The following is a 23,745-nucleotide window of genomic DNA, read 5'->3' as shown; positions in this document are numbered from 1 at the left end:
CATCAGTGATTATCTGATACCATTCCAGGCTGACCTCACATTCCTTACCCACCTGAAACTCCCATTAAAAGATAACAGGAGTTTTGGGTGGACAAGGAATGCAAGTTTTAGCCAGGGACAAAAAGTCCAACTAATGCAGATTAAGACAAGGCTGTTCATAAATGCCAGGAACTGATTTTGTTTTAAAGTATATTAACTTTAGTCTCAGTTGCTTGTGGACCCAGAGATCTAGTAAGAATCCGATTATAATTTGTGATAAATAAGCTACATTTTTGTTTTAAAATGTACAGCAATAGTTTTGCAAACACAAACATTTGGTTGTCCATGGGAATTCAATCTACAAGCAATTACTGCACATATTTCATATGCACTCAGAAAGGCTTATAAGTAAAGTCCAGGCCTGGAAGATGGCAGATTTTCTCTTTTGTTGCTATTGTTGCTGTTGTTTTTAAAAAGTCCTGTGAGACCTGACAAACTTAACAGATTTCTTTGTGACTTTGTTCTCACGCATAATTATTTCAGATTTGAGGACAATTTATACCTTCTAGTCAAGAGAGCTGCTATGCGGATGGCGCCGCAGTATGCCAACCTCACTCTGAACCAGTCCAAACTGGATGCCCACTTCCTGGACATTACAGTACAAATAAACGATGGTTACATAAGACACCACACTATCCTGGAAACCTGCTGACTGCAATTCTTACCTACGTGTCTTACATCTACATCACATGATCCACTGTCTACAGCCAAGCCCTTAAATACAACCGCATCTGCTACAATTCCTCAGACAAATTTGGCAGTCTATAAGGTGCCACAGGACTCCTTGTCACTTTTGCAGATATAGACTAACATGGCTCCCCCTCTAAGATTTTCTGTCTCTCACAGGTAAGTTAATGTCCAAACTGTGAACAATAAAAGAAGGGGGATAATGATGTGCCTTTACCTCATAAGGCTGCTCTGATGCTAAACTCAAAAGTTTGCAAATCATTTGGACATTGCAACATGGAAGAGATTTTACAAGTATGAAGTATTATTCATGACACTAACGAAATACAGTATATATTATTGCAAACCCAGCAGTACTATTTCACATGCCATTGAGGTTTACTACACTTCCTTAATCTAATCATAAGCAGTTCAGAACCCAGATCTGTCATTTGAGACATACAGATGAGCCTTCATCACTGAATAACCAGCTGGGCCAACAAAATGCAGCCCAGGGTAACTATGCAGTTATTTTTTCCATTTTTGCAACACTGAAATGCATGAAAGCTTTGAGCTGAATTCTGCTTGTATTTCAAAACTCTTTAACTGCGGATCTTCTAAGTGCTTGCTTTCCATCACTCAGGATTAGGGGAGCAGATTTCATCAGGTTTGAAACTAAACGCTCATGTTTATATGTATTGGAAAGCAAAAGGTAAGCAGACACACAAATTTCAGGTCTAAACTTTCCCTGTGGTTGTATCAGAGGCTTTGATGCAGATCCATCTCATGTAAAAATACAGAATGCCCTTCTCCACCTGTTAACATTGATGAATCTTTGTTAGTCAGTCTCTGAAATCTGAAGTCTTCTACAACTTTCCACACTCCTCTTGCCGATGGTAATGTCTTGGTTTAAGTATGGATATGTAGTTTCTGGTTTAAAAACAAAGACCAAATCCAAACATTTTCATTCTTAACATATTACCCAGTCAGGAAGTTCTTTCTTTTTAAATACACAAAGCTCTAAACTGTGTTTCATATACAAGTCTGACTCCAAACCCATCCTTCGCTTTGAGTTGTCAGAAAACAAATGCCAGACACCCTATTTTATCCAAATAGTTCTGAACAATAAAGTGAAACTGCAGTTTTTCCATCTGAAAAGTTCCCCATTCAAAGGGATTTAGCTGGATGATGTAAAAGAAAAATAGAAATGCTTCCATACGGGAACAATTGAATCCGTTCTTGTTTACGTGATCTATTCCCTCATGAACAGGGCCCAAAGAGCAGACAGGCCAGCTCCAATACTACAATGCAAGCAGGATTACTGATCAGTTTTTCAATGCACTTACAAATCACAAAGTTTAGTCAGAAACTCGTAAGATTTTTTTTAAAAGTGACTAGTCATTTCTGGTGTCACCAATTTGCAAAAGTCTGACTTGAGCCACCTTCACCTCTGAAAAAGCCAGTATTCCTAGAGTATCTCAAACCAAGTAGTCAAAAAATGAGGCACGCAAACCAACTAACCATTTTTGAAAAAATCTTGGTATATATATCTTTAAAAACAAGCAATAATACCTGTCTGTGTCTGTGTGTGTGTGTGTGTATACCTACATGCCCTTCACCTGTTAAAATCTTTATGCAACACACATGCAACAGCTGCCTGAATCTTAAACAATGCTTGTCATTTCATTGCAAAATTACCTTCCTAGGTAAAATTTTCTCATCTAGATTTGAAACAGCAAACAAAACAAAACAAAATTAGATGAAGAGCAGAGCTTTAACAGTGGCTGACAAATGCAAGCAATTTTCCCCTTTAAACATTTTGAAATCAGTCCATGAATCTAAGGTCTCTTAAAGAGGGTTTAATTTGTACTTAATATTTGTAATATGATTTATGAGATTCAGCTTCTCTTTACCGCATCACTCAGCTGCAAATTAGGACCTAACTGAATTCAATCATGTATTTTACCTCCCTAGGATCTGCATGCAGAGTTTGAATAATTAAAAGGTGCTCATTTGGGGCAATTCTTAATTTTCCCCCTTGCTGCTTAGTTTTACATATAGAAAGCATTTAGCGTACTAGACAAACAAACAGAAGCATAATTAGTCCTTTCAACCAGAAATGTTGTTTAACTTAACTAATTGAAAAGAGATAAAAGCAAAAGCTTGCATTGAATGGCTATAGCGAGAGTCATAAATGCCACTTTTCTCAAGTTCATATTCCAGTAATTATCTTTAATACAAAGAACAGTGACTCATAAATCTATTTAAATTTTTTTAATGAAAAAGCTCCACAAAAAGGAAATCTGTTAAAAAGCTTTTTTTTTTTATGTCAACTTAAATCTGAAACAAGGTCTTTATGATTTGTGGGAGTGGAAAGTCATTAAGGTTTCAATTCCAAATGAAAATTAAGGCTTTTAAACTTCCCATAGTACTCACTCTGACAACCTTTCATACATAATTGCTGAGGAAGAGTTACTGTGGTGTTGTCACCATTTTAATGATTTGCTAGTATAGTGACAAACATATCCTCCCTGTGAAATCCACCAGGTAAATAAGAATAAAAGCCAGGGTTGTCTAAAGAAACATTTGGTTAAAACAGAAGACTGGATATGATTTTTTTTTTAATTCAAGACTTATCATGTGTCAACAAATTAGTGGAGTAAGAAATGGAATAATTAAGGGGCAGGATGGGAGTTTGGTTGGCAAGGTTAGGCAAAGAGGCACTCATCTCAGACAAAGAACACAGCCTCCCCTTGTCCTAGGCAGTGTACGTGCTATAAAGACCTCCTCTCCCAGAAATTTAGCACACTTTTTAAGTTTTCTGGAAGAACGTGAAGTCCTGTTTCAACTTTATTGATGCATAAACTGGGAATTCAAAGCAGCTGGGGATTTTGATTGCTAAAAAGAAAAAGGACTGCTCCTGGCTAGCTCTGAAAAATGTGTTTCCTGTAATCTGCATTAACAGTTGCGTCTAAAGGCCCCACTTGCAGGCAGGCCCCATTGTGTTAGGTGCTGTACTTACATGTTATAAAATATACTTCCCTGAAGAGCTCAGAATCTAAATGTGCAGACCAGTGTATTATTAGCCCTATTTTACAGGTGGAAACCTTTGAGCGATTTGCAAAAGGTCTCACAAGAAATCTGCACTAAACACAGGAAATGTACCCAGGTCTTCTGTGTTCCAGAGCCTTACCTACAAGACCACCTGTCCCCTCCAGTAACTATGCTTACAAGGCTTAACGTTACAGCAACAAGATCTTTAACCTCAGACCACATAGCAAGAAAATCCCAGGTTTTTAATTTAGTTTAAGAGATGACAGAAGGAGACAAAACAGCTCTGGCAGATTTGAATTTCACAAAATCATAAATCAAAGCAAATAAAAAACAGACCTGCCTACAAAAGTTGATTAACTATACTGAACTGAGTATCATTCCGTTCAAATACAGATATGTAATATAGCCTAGAGGATTGCAAATTGCAGAAGTAATTACAGTTAGAGATGGAATCTTCAGCGATTCCAAGAGAGAGAACAGCTTAACAAACAGGGCATGCATTATCTTGTTTCATGACATCAAAGAGGAATGAGTGCTCAGGCTTTGAGAATGGATCCCCATGTTTTAAGTGGCGGAACAAGTAGTTAAAGAGAATGACAAAAAATGAAAACCTCAGGGAGTAAACTGCACTGCAAATGTTATCACATTTGCAAAAGAAGGTCCATTGCCTTCAACTATTCTTTAGAGGCTGAAAAATAAAAATCCCTATTAAAACTGAATAATTCAAAACAAAGAAGGCAAGTGTGACACACACACATAGTAGCAAAGTAAGACCTATCAGCAGTCTGCAAAGTATCTAATAACTGACTTGCTACTAAGTTTGAGTGTAAAGAAGAAGCCTTCTTATCATTGATTTTTACAATATTCTACCTTTGTGGGTCACACGGATCAATTGTGAAGATCATAAAACCTATAAGTGTGTACCACATAGGACTGAGAATAAGTTTTAAGCTTAATGGGAAAAGATTAAAAGCTCTGCAGATCCAAAGCACAGATCAACATTGTATTCAGCTTCTGGGAAATTAACAAATATTGTACAAGACGAGGAAGACAAAAGTACATTACATTTCAAGTGCTTTGATATCACTGATCTACTGTATATAAGAGCTACGTGATTGTGAGCAGGGTTTAGCCAGTGGTCAGTGAGAATACTGAATTTACACACACATCTCATAGAGCTGGAAGGGACCTTGGGAGGTCATCAAGTCCCATGTCCTGCCCTCTTGGGAGGACCAAGCACAATCTCCCCCACTTTTTTTTTAAATCTATTTGCCCCAGGTACCTAAATGGCCCCCTCAAGGATTGAGCTCACAACCCTGGGTTTAGCAGGCCAATGCTCACACCACTGAGCAATGAGACTTTGCTTGACCTTGTCACAGTATTGGAGATTTGACTTTCCTCTGTCACAGGCAGCTCTTAAGCGGATCATAGAGAACAGCCTTCAGCAGGCAGTCTTGAGGCATACTCTTCATTGGTGCCAACCAGTAAAGCCTGCAAATGTCCAGTGTTGTCTATATATACTGTAGTCTCATTCTCTCAAGGATCTTGTTACTGGTGATCCATCAATCCCAAGTAACTTTAAGAAAAATTTCTAAGACATCAGAAGCGGAAACTGTTCAATCTCTGTTCCTGCTTGGAGTGTGTAGCCCAGCATTCACAGCCTCAAAGTACACAAGCCTGACAGATGTATTCAGGATTAGCAACTTGTTTTTCCAAACACGTGAGGTAAGTTAGCCAAAAATGACAGGAGCTTTGCCAATTCTAGTAGGAAGTTCTCTATCAAGGTTAACAAGGAAGATGGTAAGAACTGAGCCGACAGCAGAATCGACCTATGTTACTCAGAGCTTCACAAATAATAAGCAGTCCTGTAGCACCTTAAGGACTAACACATTTATTTACTAGGCAATGAGCTTTCATGGGTGAGGCCCACTTCCTGAGATTGAGGAAATCGGCTAATTTAGGAAATCTGTTAAGATTTTCCTAAATCTGAGGAAGTGTGTGCTACCAAGAAAGCTCATTACCTAATAAATGAGCATGTAGTCTTTAAGATGCTACAGGACTGCTTATTATTTGTGAAGCTACAGACTAACACAGCTACCCCACCGAGTGTGTTCAGAGCTTTCTTGTACACATAGATTTTAGAGGGAATGTTATCTTCTGACAGGACAACTGTTTACTGCTTACCATGCCAAACGTGGTGCATGCATCAGAAAATCTCATTCATTACAATGTGCAACTTATCGGGTGAATTAGAGATGAATGCAGCGTCATCTGCAAAAAGCAGATCATGAATACAAAGTGGGATGACATGCCCTCTGCTCAGGCATTGTCTGATGGTAACTCTACAGCAACACACCACAATGAAAAGCAAGCTGCAACAGCCTCACTGCGTGTGTAACTACACATGTTAGTCAAAGGCTCTGGGAGAGGGAGACAGCTGGGAAAAGCTTCAGCAACTGCCTTTCTCTGCTGCTTCTCGCCTACCAGAGCCTTTCCCCACTGCTGGGGCCATTCCCTGCGGCTGGAAAAGACTCCTGCAGCAGAGAGACAGAAGGATACTACGCAATTAAAAATAGAGGAGGGAAGCACTGCAGAGACATAAAGAGAGATGAGTAGGGTACGTAGCCTAGAGGTTCCAGTGAGTGCTCGCCTAAATAGTACTCCACCGTCCGTAACGCTGTTTGTATCCGTTCTGGGGTCTGTATGGCACAGGGTACTCTACACACTGCCGTGAGGTGTCAGCAACGTAGATGTAACCCTGCAGGGAATATGTAAAGACAGGGGAGGGGCTCATGCAATGTAACATCAATGATAACTAAGGTCATAGAACAAGAGATGTATATCATGTGAAGAAATTGCATAGGAAAGACAAGAGGCATGTCTTCTAGTGCATGCCTGACACTTGATAGTCAAGTCAAAGCAAGGACTGTTGGGTGCAGTGTTACACTGGTCATACCATACCTGAGATCAGCCTAGATTCTGAGAGTCCAGGTTAGAACATTGTGGGGAACTCCAACCAGCAGAATGGTATCAGATGAGGAGACGGACAGCAAACTTTTTGCTACAATGGTTGCCATAGAAATACTGAGCTGCAGAGACTGGGAACACCATTACCTATTTTTTTAAACAGTTGTTTGTTTTTATTGATCTCTTTTGACTTTATCCTCCCCCTTCCCTTTTGACAGACTCATTCCTCAGTGACAGCTCAATGCAACATCAATCCCGCAGCTCACAGAGCAGCCCACTTATTACACCATTCAAACTCCGTGTCTTATCCCTGGGAAAGTATGGCTAGGTCAGCTAGTGCCCCAAGCCCACCAGCAAGAGGTGCGGGGGGGAGCCAGGGCTTGGGGCCATTCTCCACCTCATTGTGGACACGTGGAAACAATAGTCTGGTGCCTGCTGCTCTAGCTCCAGTCCAAGCCACACGAAGCACAGGCAGCCTTATTTTGACTCCCAAGTGCAGATAGCTTGAGCCCCCTGGGAAACCCAAAAATCCTTCCCTCTTTACTGTGGGCCTCGCTGGGCTCATGCAAACATCCCCCCTCCTCCAGCCACTAATCCCCTACTTTCCTCCACAAACACTTAAGCCCCGTTGTCGAATTGCAAGACCAATCCCCAGCAGGAACAGCAGAGCGGTTTGGGGCAGGTGCAGGAGAAGAAAGGAGACCAATGTGCCGTTTTGAGCTGTACTGAAGGGGGTAAAGAGGGCAATCGAACAGCACTGCCAGGTTTCGCATATTTGTCTGTGCAGGCCTTGCAGACAGGGTTAGGTTAACACTGCAACCTAAAACTGCTAGACTATCACTCTCCTACTTTTTGATCTTCAGCGTTTCACCTGAGCCCATAACCCCTCCAATCACCGCTATTAGTCCCCAGATCAGATGGTCACGTGACAAGAAGCACACCATGCTAATGTGACATAAGTGATCCCCTCATAAAAGCCAACAGGCTGAATGAATGGTCTGCAAACTGGCATATGTGGGAGAACCCCACAGAAACCAATCCACCAAATTCTGCCCTGGTTTAGGATAGCTTTGGCCAGACCACAGGGTCCCGGAAGGCAGGAAGGCTGTATACCCCTGTTTACTCTTGCCTTACTCTTAAATTTTAAGTGCTGTGAATACAGACCATCTTTTAGTTCTGTGTTTGTACAGTGCCCAGCACTATGGGGTACTACTCCATGACCAGAATCTACAGTCAGGGTGACCGTAGCCCACAGTAATCAAAACAGCCTAAGCAAGCTGAACATAGACACCACAGGCCAGGAAGAGGGCACGTAGCCAGAGAGGATGGAGAGCAGGCATGGAGATGTGCTGGCTGGCAGCTTCCCATGGCAAGGCTCCTATGGGACTTAAGGCTGCCCTCCCTAGCAGAGAACCTGAGGAAGGGCTGATACCCGCACTACTGGTTACCCTGTCTCGAGTTGACGCCACCCCAGAGCGCAGCAGACCAAGGAGGCACAGAGAGCAAAACAGGTGTGTGAGTTAATGCTGATGAGTAAAGGTTTGTGGTATCTAGAACAGGCCTCAATTACCCTAAGGAGTGATTCCAACAGTGATCAGAACAGCGATTAAAAGTTTATTGGAGGAAGGGCCCATTGGTTCACTCCAACGCACATACAGCTAGGCTGTGTGTTACAGTACCTAGGAAGCACATTGCCTCAAGATGCTCTCTCCCTCCTAGGTGTACACACTTTGCGATAGCCATCAGGATGGAGTCAGCTGTTCTTCCAGATTCCCAGACCCACTCCTTGAACCTGTGCAGAGGACGGGATAGGTGATTTGCGCTCCAGAGAGCAAGGACCAAGCAATCCCCATGTTTTTGGTCAGCTCCTGCCAGGGAAATACAAAGCTGTCATATGTAGTGTGCAGTGCAGCACACCAACCTGGGGAAAAGTGCTTCACAAATGCCCATATGTAGGGAGTGACCCAGAGATCACGTCCAAGTGCTGTACATTGTGGATCCCATTCACAAAGAACATCACTCATTAGAAAAACAGAATTGCTGCTGTTTTAAGCCTCCCTCAGAGGAAGGAGTGATTTACAAATGCACATCAGTGATGATGCTTCTGTTACTATGGAGAGTCACGTGCTCCCATGGTTGTTGATTGGGGAGATGAGGTTAACCTTCTTCTTACTTCACAAGTCAGCAGGCAACAGAAAGGCAGATTCTCGGAGACAATGCTACTTTCCCTGCCAGTAGTTATCTATTTGTAGAAATGGGTCAACCTCCTAGTGGTGGACATGTTAGTGTGTGAGTGCCTAGCAGCACTGCTTACAATTTCCTGTCCATTACCCAAGGAGCAGCACAGCTGCACATAACTACTTCTGGCAGCCAAGTGTTTCATGAATTGCAGCAAGTTAACCAGAAGGAGATGATGACATTTTAAGACAGGGCATGATAAATTCCAACTCCCACACAAAAGGCGTCGTTAAAAATAGCAACGCAAATGGAAACACAACCCTATCCAATCCGTACAGATAAAAGCTACGGATGCGAGTTCTAGCCTAAGTCACCCAGCACTACCAAGGTCAGCAATGCCATATGCTTTGCAATGAGATAAGTTAAGGACAGATTGCCCATGAGTGAAGATGGAGTGCCAGCCTTAACAGGCTTTCCTTGAGTCACTGCTTAAATGCTATTCTACAGAGGGATTTTTTCTGATAAATACCCCTATTCTGCTGCTTGGAACGTATATCAGAAAGGGTTGCTTCAACTTAAGCCCATTGGCTACTAGCCTGTTTCTCTTGCCCCAAGAGCACCTGCATCCGAGGCATGCCTCAGACAGAAGGGTGTCCTGGGACAGCAATAGTAGGCCTCAGAGGAGGTGAATCTGCCAGCAAAATCCTGAGCTGCACCCCTGGTTGCTCACCAGGAGAGTACTGGTTACACATTCTCAATGGTAGCAGGAGTTTGTTGGTCACTGTGCTCTGCCCAGGGCCTCCTAGGGCATTAATTCAAAGGCATAAGGCATGTAGGCTGTGCACCCCTCATTGTTGCAAAGGCAAAATTATGCGTTAGCCTTTTGTAAGCCCCTTATTACCTACTAAACCACAGTGACACCTCTAATAAATCTCAGCCTGGTAAGATGTCCATGCCTCCACATTCCCCATACACTGGCCATGGCAGGACCACATTTTGAATAACTTTACCTGTCACTTCAGTATACCCCTGTTTAAGTCCACCTTCTGCATTATCTGATCAAAGGCCTCCAGAGGAATCAACTTTATATCCCTGATTTTTGACTGATTATTTTGCTGTAAAAATTAATGTTTGGGATTCCATCAGAGATACAGAAAAATGCCTGTTTCTTCAGCATGTGGCAGGTGGTCACTAAGATACCTTAAATAATCCATAACCCATGGGTCCCGGACCTTGCCTGCGCCACCTTCTTTTGGTCTCTCAGGCCTCATTAACGCACCCTAGTAAATGTACGTACTGATCGCAATACGCCAATGACAACAAAGACTTTGACCCTACAGAGAGCAGAATGGGCACAGGGAAAAAGAAATACAGTAAGGCTGCACATAAAATCAATACCAACCCACAGGGAACAACTACTTAAACAGCGTTTCTTTGCCACCGTTTTAAACGTAATATATTGTCCCTTCTAGGTAAATGTGTGAAACATTGGCAAGTGGAAATGAGTAAAACTAGTGATCTTTCCACCTTCAGTCCTCAAAGATAATTCTTCCATTGCAAAGGATAGCAGTGATGAATTATTACAGCAGAGACATTAATCAATAGATACACTGCCAAATTCACAGATTTCCCACAGACACCTTTGGCCATTCTGGGTTCTTTTTTTAGAAAGTTGTCCTAGCTAGAGCTAGTAAGTAAATACATTAAAATATTAGTGAACTGGAATAAAGTGCAGGAGACACAGGAAACAAGAAGACACACTGTGGAGCAGTGCACGTTCCCAGAACAAACAATTTCAATGGGAGATGGGTGTGAACCTCTGAGAAAAAAATTTGGTTCTTAGGAGAAAAAGAAAAGTCGTCAAGCCTTGTATGTGCTGAAACTTTGTCCCCATTTTATCTACAAATTGTTAGTGCGTTAGTACCAGTACAAACCACTGGCATGGACAAGAAAGCCACAATTTGCATGTATACTTGTTTCAAGCAGAGTTAAGCTGAACTGGTGAAAATCACAGCTGCCCTTATCTCCACTAATGGTTTACACCATTGCATCTACAGTGATGATGGTCACAAATGGCTTGTGGTGGAAAAAGCCGTCCATACAGAAAAGGCAGAAACATTCTACACTGGCACCAGTGTAACATTTGTAGGGTGACCACTTTGCCCTATGGCAAATGTGGGACACCAACCTCTGGGGATCGGGTAGGACTGCTGTCCCATATCAGATCTCCTTGGCAATGGAGGCTCCTGCTCCAAGGTGAGGCACCACAGATGGGGGCTCTGCAGCCTCCAAAGGTGAGACACCAGGGATGAAAGGGAGTGGAGGATGGGGGCTCCAGAACTCCCTGGTCGGGGGGTGTTCCACAGTCTCCCTGTGTGGGGGAGGCAGAGAATGAAGCAGGAGCTGCCTCCCTGAGGCACAGAAGGCCAGGGAATGAGGCAGCCAACCCGTCGAGGGGCTCCCTAGCACCAGCAGCTGCCTCCCCTAAGTGTAGGGCACCAGGCAATGAGGCAGCCACCGCACTGTGAAATCTGCCAGCAGCAAGGGTTGCCACTGTGGGGTGTCAAGGAACGGGGCAGCTATCGCACAGAGGAACTCCCCCACAGTAGGAGCTGTTGCCACAAGGCGCAGAGCTCCAGGGAACAGGGCAGCCAGCCAGCGGAGGAGCTCCCTGGTGAGAAAGAATGCCAGCCCAAGACACAGGGTGCCAGGGAAGAGGAGCTCCACAAAATATGTGGCAATTTGCCTATTTTTTTAAAAAAAAAAAAAAAAAAAAAAAAAGCTTGGGTACCTGTGAGACAGCTTAAATATGGGACTGTCCTGGTAAAAACAGGACGGATGGTCACAGCCACTTTTGCCTCATATTATCAGATGCACAGAGTCCAAGATGTGCATACAAACGCTGTGGAAGCCAATTGTGTTGTGCTTTCAACTGTTATTAGATAACCATAATAAGGGTCGGCTCTACAATCTGCTAAATTCAACAGACATACTCCCTTTGACTTCAGCAGTCTTAGGTTCAATCCCTGATGCTATGTCTACACTAAAAGGTTTTGTTGACAAAATGGCTCTTTTGCCACCAAAACCTAGAAAGCATCCTAGAAAGCATGTTGGTCTGAAGAAGTGGGTCTGTCCCACAAAAGCTCACCTAATACATTATTTTGCTAGTCTTTAAAGTGCTTCTTGACTGCTTTTTGTTTTGATAGAAAGCATCCAGATTCCCAAGACAGTAAGTCAACAGAATGCAGCACTTTTGTCGACAACTGTACCCAGCTCCCCACAAGGAATAACACCACGGTCAACAAAAAGCCAATCTGGATATTCTGGGGGGGCACTCTGTTGACAAACAGAGCTTGCAGGACACCAGACAGTCCTGTCTGCTGTGCTTCCAGTCAGTAATTTTGCCAATAGAGCGGCCGGGCAGTCCAGCCGCTCTGTGTCAACAGAGCAGATTGCAAGAAGGCAGTTTGGTCATGATCTGTCGACAGAAGATTTGTTGGAAGATATCTTCCGACAAAAACATCTGTTGGCAAATCCCTATAATCTACACATAGCCTGGGAGTTTAACTTCCCACATACCTTACAGTAAACAAGCACATGCACTAGTAAGTAGCAATATATGAAATGTCATTTACAGTAAAGCCAAACAGATTTCTACCAGGGTTTTTACAGAATATCCAGAGACATGAGTTTGGGGTCATTGCTTATCTTTATTAACATTATTACTGCTGTTGTCAGTAGTTAGTCACCAAACACTGGATACTTCTCTGATAAAAGGCCTGCTAAGTTCCTCTTCTTCCACAGAACTGACTTACTTCAAAGGAGAGAGAATGGGAGGTAAGATAAGGGAAACTGGGCAGTGTTCTCTCTCGTGGCTACTAAAATTAGCTTGTATTTGCCTGGAGCACCTACAGTTTCTAGGACATCTTCTAACTTTGGGCACGTTCCCAGGCCCATTGAAGTCAACAGGAGGATTGACTGGATGCTAGGTTAGGCTCCTGTGCCCAATCCACTTCCATAGGCTTGCTGGAGGAAAGGCAGGCAAGACAGTGGTTTAAACCACGGTCTCTTGTACAGCCCTCCTGAAAAATCTAATTTGCCACAGGAGAGAGGCCTCCAAGCACTTGAATTGTTCACAAAACCACAATCCGGCTGAACTCATTCTATTTATTATATAGGAAAGCGTGCTCCCCCCACAAAACCCACATACTTCTTACTTCACGTCCTACCTTAACACTCTGGTCTAGAGCTAAGAAACCATACAGGAACTAGTCTCAGAGGGGTAGCCAAATTAGTCTGTAGTTTCACAAAAAACAAGCCATCCTGTAGCACCTCATAAATAAACTTGTTAGTCTTAAGGAGCTACAACACAGCTTGTTTTTCATATACGGACTGGTTTTGTCTGAGTAGCTGTGGGAGGTGCATCCTGGGGACTTTTTAGCTTCCTTGTGGCCCAAAACATGAAAACCTAGAGCCAGTGCTGCTCTGCAATGAGACACTGAGGAAGAAAGCAACTCCGCTCTCCTCCTTCAATGTCTCTCACCAGCCCTCAAATTTTCCCCTTTCCTTTATATCCAGAGCAGAAAAATCCATCCAAAACTTGTAAAGAAATCTGAATTCTACCTTCTCGGTCTTATGGCACAAAGAATCAACTGGAACAAATGGACAGAATCCATGATGCAGACTGTGTCAGTGTCAGCTCACCCACAGACTGGACTTACTGCATTCTTTATGTTCACCTGTCATGCTTTCCCACATTGCAGCACAGGCTGACCAGAATTGCAACACACAGTCCTGAGCATCCCTCAATGCCAGACTTCTTGCTGCCAATCACAAGTAGTTTGATAAGAAGCCACATTTGCATATGTATTCACAAGCTTTTCCAAGGAACACAGCCTCTGCTGAATACTGATGCCACTGGAGAATGACAACTACGTAAAGTCATGTTACAGCTTCCCCAGATCAGGTTTACTGGCATCTGTTGTGGATTATTACAAAGTGTAGATTATATCTGCCCACCAGCAGACATGTAACAATACAAGTTCACAGTAAAGAATCAGTGTCGGTATTTCCCATAAGAAACCAGTGTAGGCATTTCAAGTTGGGCCTCCATTAAACAGAGGCACATATCCTGTCACCACTTCTGATAAGTTTTTTTCTAAATCCACATTACTCTTTCTTACAGAAAAACCCATGCCCGTCCTCTGCTCACAAAAATGAAAAGCTACACACACACACACCGCTACCAAATCTACTACAGGTTGAACCTCTCTAGTCCAGCACCCTGAGAACCCGACTGGTGCCAAACCAGAGAATTTGCCAAAACACACAAAGTCAATATTGTCTAGCAGCATTACGAGCAATTCTGCTGTTTACTGGGCTCTTATAAGACAATTGGAGGTAAATTAGGGCTAAGTAACAGCACAGAACACAGAGAGTCAGGACTGGTCTCTGCAAACACACTTTATGGGACCACAGAAACTTGGCCATGCCCATGCTAAGTGCACATCCAGCTAACTAAAATCATGCTGAACCACGGATGTTGCCAGACGAGAAAGTGCTGAACTAAAAAGGTTTAACCTGTATTCCCTTCTCCTCTGTGAGGGTTATTTCCACATAATGCAATGGAAACTGAGTTTCAAAATAGAGTTTTCTCCTCCCATCAGGGAAAAGTTCTATATTTACACCCCCGGGAGAGCCCAACAGTTGCATACTCTGAACCTATGTTTTGCTCACCCTGCCCAATACCAAATATCCTGAGAGAAGTAAAAGGTATCTATATTGTGTATCCTTGTTTCTGCACTGCAAGGCACACTCCTCTTTACAGTCCTTGCACAGCATGGAATGTGCAGGGACTACATGGTTTCTCCAGCTACCAGCATCAAAACAAGGGGGTGAGGCAGAGGGTGTGGTTCCATCGCACCAGTGAGAAACTAGACAAGTTACTGCACACAAGAGGCAGTCACTTGTGTCAAGGACCCAGGCAAGTGGAGAATCTAGCACAGTGGTTTTCAGTCCGTGGTACTCAACCCCCTGGGGCTGCCATTTATGTCTATGGATTTCCAAAGAGGTTGGCACCTCCATTTGAAATAGTTTAAGGTGTCTGCAAATGAGAAAAAGGTTGAAAACCACTGAGTCAGCAGCGCCAGGTCACCGCCCCTCTCAGCACAGGCCACTTGTGGGGAGATGGAGGGGAAAGCTAAGAGGCATGCATGGAAGAGGCTGCTGTGCAGAGGTAGCACACCCCGCTGCCATGCCCAGCTCAACCCTGCAATTGCAGGCTTTCCTTGTCTTGTGCAACTGAACTCTACCTTATGTGTTTCTGTGGTGTCTATCACCATGGGATTCATCAGCCTTCCAATAAGAATATTTTTATGCTTTGCATTATCATATAGTCCATTTCATGAACACATTTGGGTACTATAAATGAACTAAATTCAGCCCTGTTGTCACTCTGTTTCTGCTGAAGTCAGTGGAGCAACACATAGGAGGAAGTTGACCCAGTGCATTAAAAAGACCTTGTGAACCTCCTCTCCCAAAGAAAGAATTTAGAATTAAAACATTTTTTTGCAGAATGCACATTGGTCCAATTATCTGAAATGCAAACAGCAACACTTTATAAAATAAGATCTTCAATTCCACCTTGAAGACATGTGTAGCAGGAGAAGCATATTACTTGAGAGGTGCTGGGTATGTCCTGCAACATGTGAGAATAGTACCAGCTTCTTAGTCTGGACCAGTATTCCCTGCCCTGATTTAAATGGGTGCAGTGCACTCAATTATTGTAGGGAAAAGGCATATTCAGAGCATGGGCCATTCATAGAATCACAGAATACCAGAGCTGGATGGAACCTTGAAGGGTTATAAAGTCCAGTCCCCTGAACTTATGGCAAGACCCAGCACCATCTAGATCATCCCTGACAGATGTTTATCTAATCTGCTCTTAAAAGTCATCAATGATGGAGATTCTACAACCTCCCTGGGAAGTTTATTCCAGTGCTTAACCACCCCGACAGGAAGTTTTTCCTTACGTCCAATCTAAACCTCCTTTGCAGGATATCACTCTTCAGAATAGGGCTGATAAGTGCTGAGTGATCTCAAGTCTCATTCACGTTCTCTGTGGTGCTGAGGCTTACCTATCGAACACCAGCATCTCTCCATGCCCTCTTCTCCCTCCACAACTCCTAAAACCCCTTCTGTCTTACGGGACTGTCCAGTCACACTCTCTGCCACATCCTGTAGTTCTCCCGCTGGAGGGAACGATCTACATTTATCCCTTTGCAAGGTTAACGTTCACACATTTGGAATACAACACAACCAACTCACTCCATGACATTTCACTCACTCCTTGCTGCAGCAAGCTGGGGGAGATGAGGGTTCTGTCATTTATACTGTACCCCATTTAGCAGGGAACAGTTCAGCCTGATTTGAATATTCTGGCATAAAGTGTCTTGAAGAAGCTGAACACTAGTCATTGTGTCCCGTTAGCTTCCTGTTAGGTCTTCTCCTCTGAATTACACCCTTCAGAAGTTTTTCCTGTCAAATTTGAAATCCTTTTTGCTTCCCAGACTTCATTCTCCACAAATGTAGATCTTAAAAACATCCTGGGGATACGCTAATATTACTATTATTATTTTAAAGCCAGCTCAATGCAGACTCTACTGGGAAATTGGCCTGCCTGAGAAGAGCAGGACATGGCCCATCATCATTCCATACTGGGATTCTTCCAACTGTCACCACACAGGTATATAAACTATAAGGCTGGTGTCAGTTATAGAATAATTGTTGCCCCTCAAACACTTCTGTGGGGATTGGGGTCAAAAGAGTTCAGTTAATTCCTATATATTGAACAGTCTCAGCCACTAGGCATTGACCAATTTCAGACTATTTGCCAGTGAAAGTCCCATGGAGTTAACAGGTGATGCTTTTATCCATTACCTGGCAGGTGAAGACAGTATCCAACAGCCCAGCTATGCTTTTATCAAGCTCATCCAACTATCAGGCAGACAGCTAAGATAGAACAAAACACTAAAGGGAAAATCAATGTTTATTTAATTCAGAAAACACATAATCAATTTCCCTGCCAGATTTAAAACAACAAAAAAAGAGATCATCTGACATTCCCCCAATTAATAATGCACCTAAGGAGCATTGAACAATACTGTAACTACATCAGAACAGCTCCACTTTGAACTAGTTATCAGATGAACAGCTTTAATAAAACCACAGCAAAATGCACAGGGTGTATTTCACATTTCCCAGATCATCTGTTTCTTATATCAAACTATTACTACTCCTTATAAATAAATGATAACATGCATTCCCATAGACTCCAGGCTGTCCAAAGGTCAATGCACTAACCCTCACAACCCACTTTGGGACAAGCATATCCATTGCACAGGTGGCAAAGTGGAGGCACAGTGGTTAAAGCGACTTGCCCAAGTTAGGACAGGAAATCTGTGGCAGAGCCAAGCACGGAACCTGCATCACATGACCAATCACGTAAATGCCAGACAGCGTTTCCTCAAACAGAATTAGAGTGCAGGAGCGGAAGGGAGGGGGAAAACACACTTACCATTGAGACCATTGGGGATACTCCTGTGGTGAAGGGGTGCAGACAAGTCATCCATAGATCTCCTTATTGCTCCAGCCTTATTTTCAACTGGTTTATGATGATGTAGGTGGTGATGATGATGGTCTGGACTCCCTGCGCTGCCAGTGCTGGAGGTGCTACTCCCATCCCCCACATCCCTGGTGCCAGAGTTCCCATTCAGATTGGTCAAACTAGCCTGGCTGTCTATAGAGCTCCTAGAACCAGCTCCATTTCTCTCTTCATCCAGCATGAGGACTATCTCCTTCAGCTCCACATTCTCCCTCACAAGGGACTCCTGCTTTGCCTCCAGCTCCTTCAGCTTCTGTTGATACATCCCAACTTCTTTCCACATCGCACTGGCCGTGTGCCTCCCGAACCTCTGCCATTCCCGAGACAGCTTTTTGCCTTTCTGCCGGTCATCATCCAAGAAGCAGCAGAGCTCTCTCAATTCGTGATTATCGTCCTGTAATTTCTGGTTCACCTCCTTCAGCCCCCGGATCTCGTGCAGATGAACCTGCAGCCTCCTGTTCACATCCTTCATTAAGTTGCTGTGTTCCACCATTAAGTTCATTTTCTCATTTTCTACTTTCCTCAATCTTTTCACCAGCTCTTCCTTGCTCCATCTCAACATCTCCTCCTCTGACATTTTGTTCAGGTCTTCTTTAGACCCTTCCAGGTTTTTTGCCATATTTGAGTCTAAACAGTTTTTCTTTTTAAATAATATATATGGTGTTTTCTGACACTAACATTTACTGTAACATGTTGGTAGGAGGGTGGGGGAATCAGAGTTCTTCAGAGAGGACGGGACATGAAAAAAACCAACAAATTCACCTTGAAATATTTGCCCCCCATATCAAAAACCACAAGCATGTGGTGATCAGATTCAAGGCTTTAGAACTGAGTCTCCAGAGCGAATCGACCAACTTACCCTAGGTGAACACAGCACTGAGTGGAGGCTGTTCTGCAACGGTCAGTCTTCTAGGATTGGCTCATTTCACTTGTTCCTCTCCCAGAAGCCCAAACCCCATCGATTTCCAACCAACAGTAAAACACACAAAATAAGAAGGGCACCATTAACTCCTGCAGGGCAGACCCCGCTTGCCTGATCCGTTCCCGGTCCGCAGCTGCTGAGCCAGAGAGAGGCAGCTGATTTTTAAAACCGCGCGTGGAATAGAAACCTGTCCCCGCGGTTGTTTGTGCTGCGTTAACGCCGAGGCTGCTCTCCGGATGATGTCAATGCCTTTGTAAATTGGATGACAAGAGGTGGCGAGCGAAGGACCGTTCCTCTCGTGGCACAGGCATCGCACAGCAGAAAGCTGATCCACCGGGCTTGGATGGTCCCACCTACTTCTAGGGAGGGGAGCGGAGGTGCCCCCCCCTCCAACGTTGCCGGAGACGCGAGGGAGAAAGCAAAGCCCAGATCCACCCAGCAAAAGGCTTCCCCACCTTCTCAGCCGGCTGCGGCTCGAACGCAGCCAGTTCTGCTCCGGGAGAGGCGGGTTACCGAGGCAGGGCCCTCCCCCCGCAGCCTGATTGGATGTCAGCGTCTGGGGGCAGGGACCTAGCCATGCTCCAGTCTTTTCAGGTTGCATTCGCTTTGCGCCTCGGGTCAAGTTACTGGGGAGAAGCGGCGGCTCCCCGCAGCCAATGCGAGGGCTGCAGAGAGCTTTCCGAACGCAGGTACAAAGGGAAAGGTAGGGCAGCGCGGCTCTTAAAGGGGCCGTGCGCCGGCTCGCGCGCCCAAGCCCTCGGAGCTTGCGCGCCCCGCGATCTGCCTGGGTCTGACCCAGTCATGTGCCGCCGCTCGCCTGGATCTGAAAGGCGCGAGCTGCTCTGGGCGGGGGCGGGGGCGGGGGGCAGGAGAAGCCGGAGCCTCAGCTGCCCTCTGGCATCTCTGTCAATGGCACCGTCTCGTGCCCTGTCTGCAGCCTGCGGGTGGAATTGGTGCAGGAGGTTTGCTGCGGTCTGGGCTCCGTTCTTAGTGAGGGTCTGGTTCAGCCCTGGAGTCGGCCAGGAGCCATATACAAGACGAGGGATGTGGTGCAGCAATGAGGAAAGCAGGTTGCTGTATTCCAGCAGCAGAGATTCCGTTCTGGGGCTCTTCCTTTTGTTGTGATGCCTCAGTTACCAGGGTGAATGGAACACATGGTGCTGACTCAGGGATTGCGGGCACGGGCAGACAGCGGTGCAACAGCTGCAAAAACCGCCGGTGGCTTGTTTGGAGGGTCTCCACTGGTCAGTCTGAAGCATGTCTTGATCCTATCAAAGTGGCACCATAAACGCTAAGGGCCCCAGGTGGCTTTCTGTCTATTGTAGGGCTCTGAGACATCGCAGTCACGGGTGCATTGTACCTGCCTAGACTAGAGAGAGAACTAATCAGAGAGAGTGAGAGGAGAGCAGCTCTTCCTCCAACTCCTGTCCACATATAACTGAGGCTACTGGGGTGACAGGTATCAGAGGGGTAGCTGTGTTAGTCTGTACCTGCAAAAACAACGAGAAATCCTGTGGCACCTTGTAGACTAACAGGCATTTTGGAGCATCTGCTTTTGTGGGCACAGACCCATTCTGTGAGACGTGCTTCTGATGAAGTGGGTCTTTGCCCACCAAAGCTTATGCTCCAAAAATCTGTTAGTCTATAAGGTGCCACAGGACTTCTCATTGTTTTTGAGGCTATTCTACCTTCTGTAGGCCTCCTCTCCCCACCTCTACCCTGCCAACGCTTATCCTGTGCCGCCCAGCCCATAGTCTTTCACCTTCCAATGGTGCTCTTAGGTAACATGGCCTTCCTCAGCCCCATTACAGTGGGTCATCACTTCTCCAGCCACTTTCCCCCTGGAAAGCCTTCGTCCTTCTCTGAACCCATCTCTTCCAGCATTTTGCTTCACCACAGTGCAGCTTGGGTACCACTTCAGTTTTTTTCAGTGTTATGTCCTAGTGCCTTCAGTCATCTGATTCCCACTCTCCATCTGTAACTAGGCATCAGCCTCCTGTGATTTAAGCCTCAGCTACTGCAGCCCATTGGTGAGTTGTAGCAGGTTGCCCTCACTTGACATGACAGAGGCCTGTTTGGGCACCCAGTTGGTGTGCCTTGGAGTGTACACTCAAGCTGCAGTAGCTTATGCTTTTAGCTCTGGACGCTGCTTGTTCAGTCCTTGATGTGTCAGCCAAGATGGTGTCCATCCAACCACCTCAATGGCGGCTGCCTCAAGGCGGAAGCATGCCCTGGTCCCAGAGAAGTGGGTTTGATTATCGTAGAAGCTGAGGCTCATCCTACCACTAGCTCTCTCACCACAACAAGGAAGGGCAACCAGTACTTGTGGCACAGTAGCCTCAGACCTTCCAACCCCCTGAAGGCTTACTTGGTATCGGCCAGAGGTACCTAGCAGCATGGCGGGCATACGCAGCTGTCCAGAGCGGTGGAAAAGCTATCTAGGTGTGTGGAGACTGGGTACTGCTTCTGAAGTGGGCAAGGCAACTAAAGGCACAGGAAGGGAGCTAGGTCGGCCCCAGATGTTCACATCTTCTGAGCCCATGACCCAACATGCCACAAAAGGGGGGTTGGCTGTGCAGCAGCAGAGACATCCCATCCCCTTTTATAGCCATTCCTTATCACAGGGACCCTCTTTCCAGCCACAGCCTCGGGGGGAGGCATGGTCAGCTATCTGCTGAGCAAGTTCACCTATAATGCCCATAATAGAGGATGCTAAATGAGTCCCTGCCACAGAGGCTGCAGCAGTCTGCTGCTCATGTAGATGAGCTGCATGATTCTTACTTGTCCATGGTTTTCAAGAGAAAAATATGGAAGGGGGGATTTTCTCCTACAGATCCTGTTACTCCTGATGTGCTGCTGCTTTGGAAGAGTGAGCTGGAGGTCAAGAAGAAGATGGACCTAGCCAGTGACACAGTAGTGCTTAGCTGTACTTTAATGAGTGCTCTCTGAGGCGCAGGGAAAACCTGAGAAGGGAAATGAGCCACCCAGTTTTGGCGTGAAGTTTCCTCTAGTTAGGCCTCTCAGTTTTAGCATTGTGCTAATGGTCTTCCCGTTACCCCTGCACCCAAGCATGAGAATGAGGAATAACAGGTGATCTAGGCACATGCACTGAGTGCTGTGGTCAGCACAAGGCCCAGGCTTGCTGGGAGGGGCAGGTTGGCTCCATGTGGCTAGAGAAAGGGTAGACAGCAGGGGGGATGCAAACTCCCACCATGAAGGAGGGAAGGGTCTGGGGAAGGAGCTGAAGAACTTGTCACTGAGCTGTGGTGACTGAATAAATCTAAGGAGTGTTTAATACAGGGGTCAGCAATCTTCGGCACGCGCCCATCATGGTAATCCACTGGCGGGCCAGGAGACATTTTGTTAACTTTGACCACCTGCAGGCATGGCTCCTAGCATCTCCCAGGGGCTGCAGTTTGCCAGCAGATTACTCTGAAGGGCTACATGCGAACCTGCCCCTCCCTGATTTAATATTTGCATAGTGCCAACCAAGTTTTAAATCTGCTTTTGCCATGTACTGTCTTGTAAAAGAAAAAATACACCAACAATGAACTGCTTGTTGGCCTCCTAGCCATTTGTTTTGTGACCTTAACCTGCCTTATAATGTCCTTATCCAAAGGGAACATCAGTCTATGATTCATTTGACCCCAAGGTTAACTTTGTGCACTCTCAGGCTTTTGGCCACCCTCAAAAGCAGGTAAGGGGCCTTTGGCCTTGTTGTGCTTCCAGCAAAAAACAATTTCAAGTCTGATGTGCCAGACAAGCATGGTGCACACAGCAATGGCTCAAGAATTTCCATTTCCTGCCCTTTGGTGTTATCCTGTTAAGTTTAATTCAATAAATGTGCAGCCTCTTGGACATTTTTCTGTGTAAGTTAGTTCGGACTCACTGATCCCAGCCCTGGGAATGTCCTTTATAAAGGCAATTCCCTGCTCCTCACTGCAGCAGAAGAGATGGACTTCCCTGGCTCTGGTGAAGTCATTCCTCTCCATTCTTAAACTGTCCCTGAGCCAGTCTGACTTTTATCCCTGGTTCCTAAAGAAGATAGGATAACAGGCGTCTGAGAGGGCAGGCATCTGCTAGAGCCCTGTGTGCGGGATACACAGGTGGTCCCCCGTGTTACATCAACTACACAGCCCACTTCTAAAGAACACATTTCTGGCCTGTACACTGAACCGGTTTGCACCAAGTGACAGGATACCTTGGGCTCCAACACACAGGATTTATCCCTTACTGGCAAATGACTAAATCTAAGCATTTCCCTACACTTTGCTTGGAGCGAGATGACACTAGTACTGCAATAGGCTGGCCTGCTGTACAGTTTGTGTTGATAAGCAGGAGCTCATGTTGTCAAAACAACAATTGTGTGAGACCAAGAAGATACAATTTTAAAAATAAGAGGTTCCAGGTCATATAATTATACTAAGTACAGACTCACCCCTGGCTTGATGAAATGTATAGGATTGTAGAACACCTGCAGGTTTAGATCTGGATTATGACTGGATCCCACATGGCCACACAGGGGAGTCAGACTTCTTCTCCCTGCACAGGACAAACCAACACCTCGGGAAGAGCAGGGCCTGTGTGTCCAATACGCTGTTCCCTGAGCAAGTAGGCAGAAATGTGGAGGAATTTGGTGGAGCCAGAGCTTTGCTCCCATGTTCCTGGCAGCACTGGCGGCGGGGGGGTATGTCACACATAAAAACCATGCAGTCCTGTAGCACCTTAAAGATTACCAATTTTATTTATTAGGTAATGAGCTTCCATGCATAAGACCCACTTCTTCAGATGTGGAGCAAAAATAAGAATCCAAGGTTTATATAGCCAGGGGTGGTGTGGGGGGTGGGGGGCGGGAGGCACGAGGGAAGCAGACGTGTGGCGGGGGAGTGTATGTATATGCTGCATCTAGTAATTAACTGACCCAGCAATTCTGCCTGCCACCAGACAGTGATAAAGATGAGCCCTGCCAGAAATGTGTCCCAGGGTCACTGAGGCACAGTGCCTTAAGGGGTATTCTGGGAGCAGCTCAGCTCCATTCCACCCCTTGCTCTGGGTTGGCTCTGCAGGCTCAAGCTAGCCCTTTGCTTTTAGTTAGCCCACCATAAGCTCTCCCTCACCACTCCCTGCTGCTCCTCTTTGATGAACAACAACAATACGGCTCTGCGGCTCTCCACTGGCAGATCTTGACACAGAAGGAAAACCATTGCCCCTTCCGAGAAGGCAAGGTGCAGAATGGCAAAGAGACTTGACAAGGGGT

The 23,745-nt window shown here is 45.3% G+C and overlaps 1 protein-coding gene across 3 annotated transcripts in view; it reads right to left on the bottom strand.

Moving 5' to 3' along the window:
* The window catches only part of CCDC85C (coiled-coil domain containing 85C), a 150,881-nt gene extending 132,054 nt beyond the window's left edge, over positions 1-18,827 (bottom strand). For all 3 annotated transcript variants that reach the window (XM_074996545.1, XM_074996547.1, XM_074996546.1), the window contains exon 1: positions 17,480-18,827. In XM_074996545.1, the coding sequence (XP_074852646.1) occupies positions 17,480-18,185 (706 nt within the window). In that variant the 5' untranslated portion in view covers positions 18,186-18,827. The remainder of the gene's footprint in view (positions 1-17,479) is intronic.
* Positions 18,828-23,745: the final 4,918 nt, after the last annotated feature.

The sequence above is a fragment of the Carettochelys insculpta genome, chromosome 6 (assembly GCF_033958435.1).
Source record: "Carettochelys insculpta isolate YL-2023 chromosome 6, ASM3395843v1, whole genome shotgun sequence".
Taxonomy (NCBI): domain Eukaryota; kingdom Metazoa; phylum Chordata; order Testudines; family Carettochelyidae; genus Carettochelys; species Carettochelys insculpta.
The sequence above is the reverse complement of the archived record's forward strand: the minus strand, read 5'-3'. Positions and strand labels throughout refer to the sequence as shown.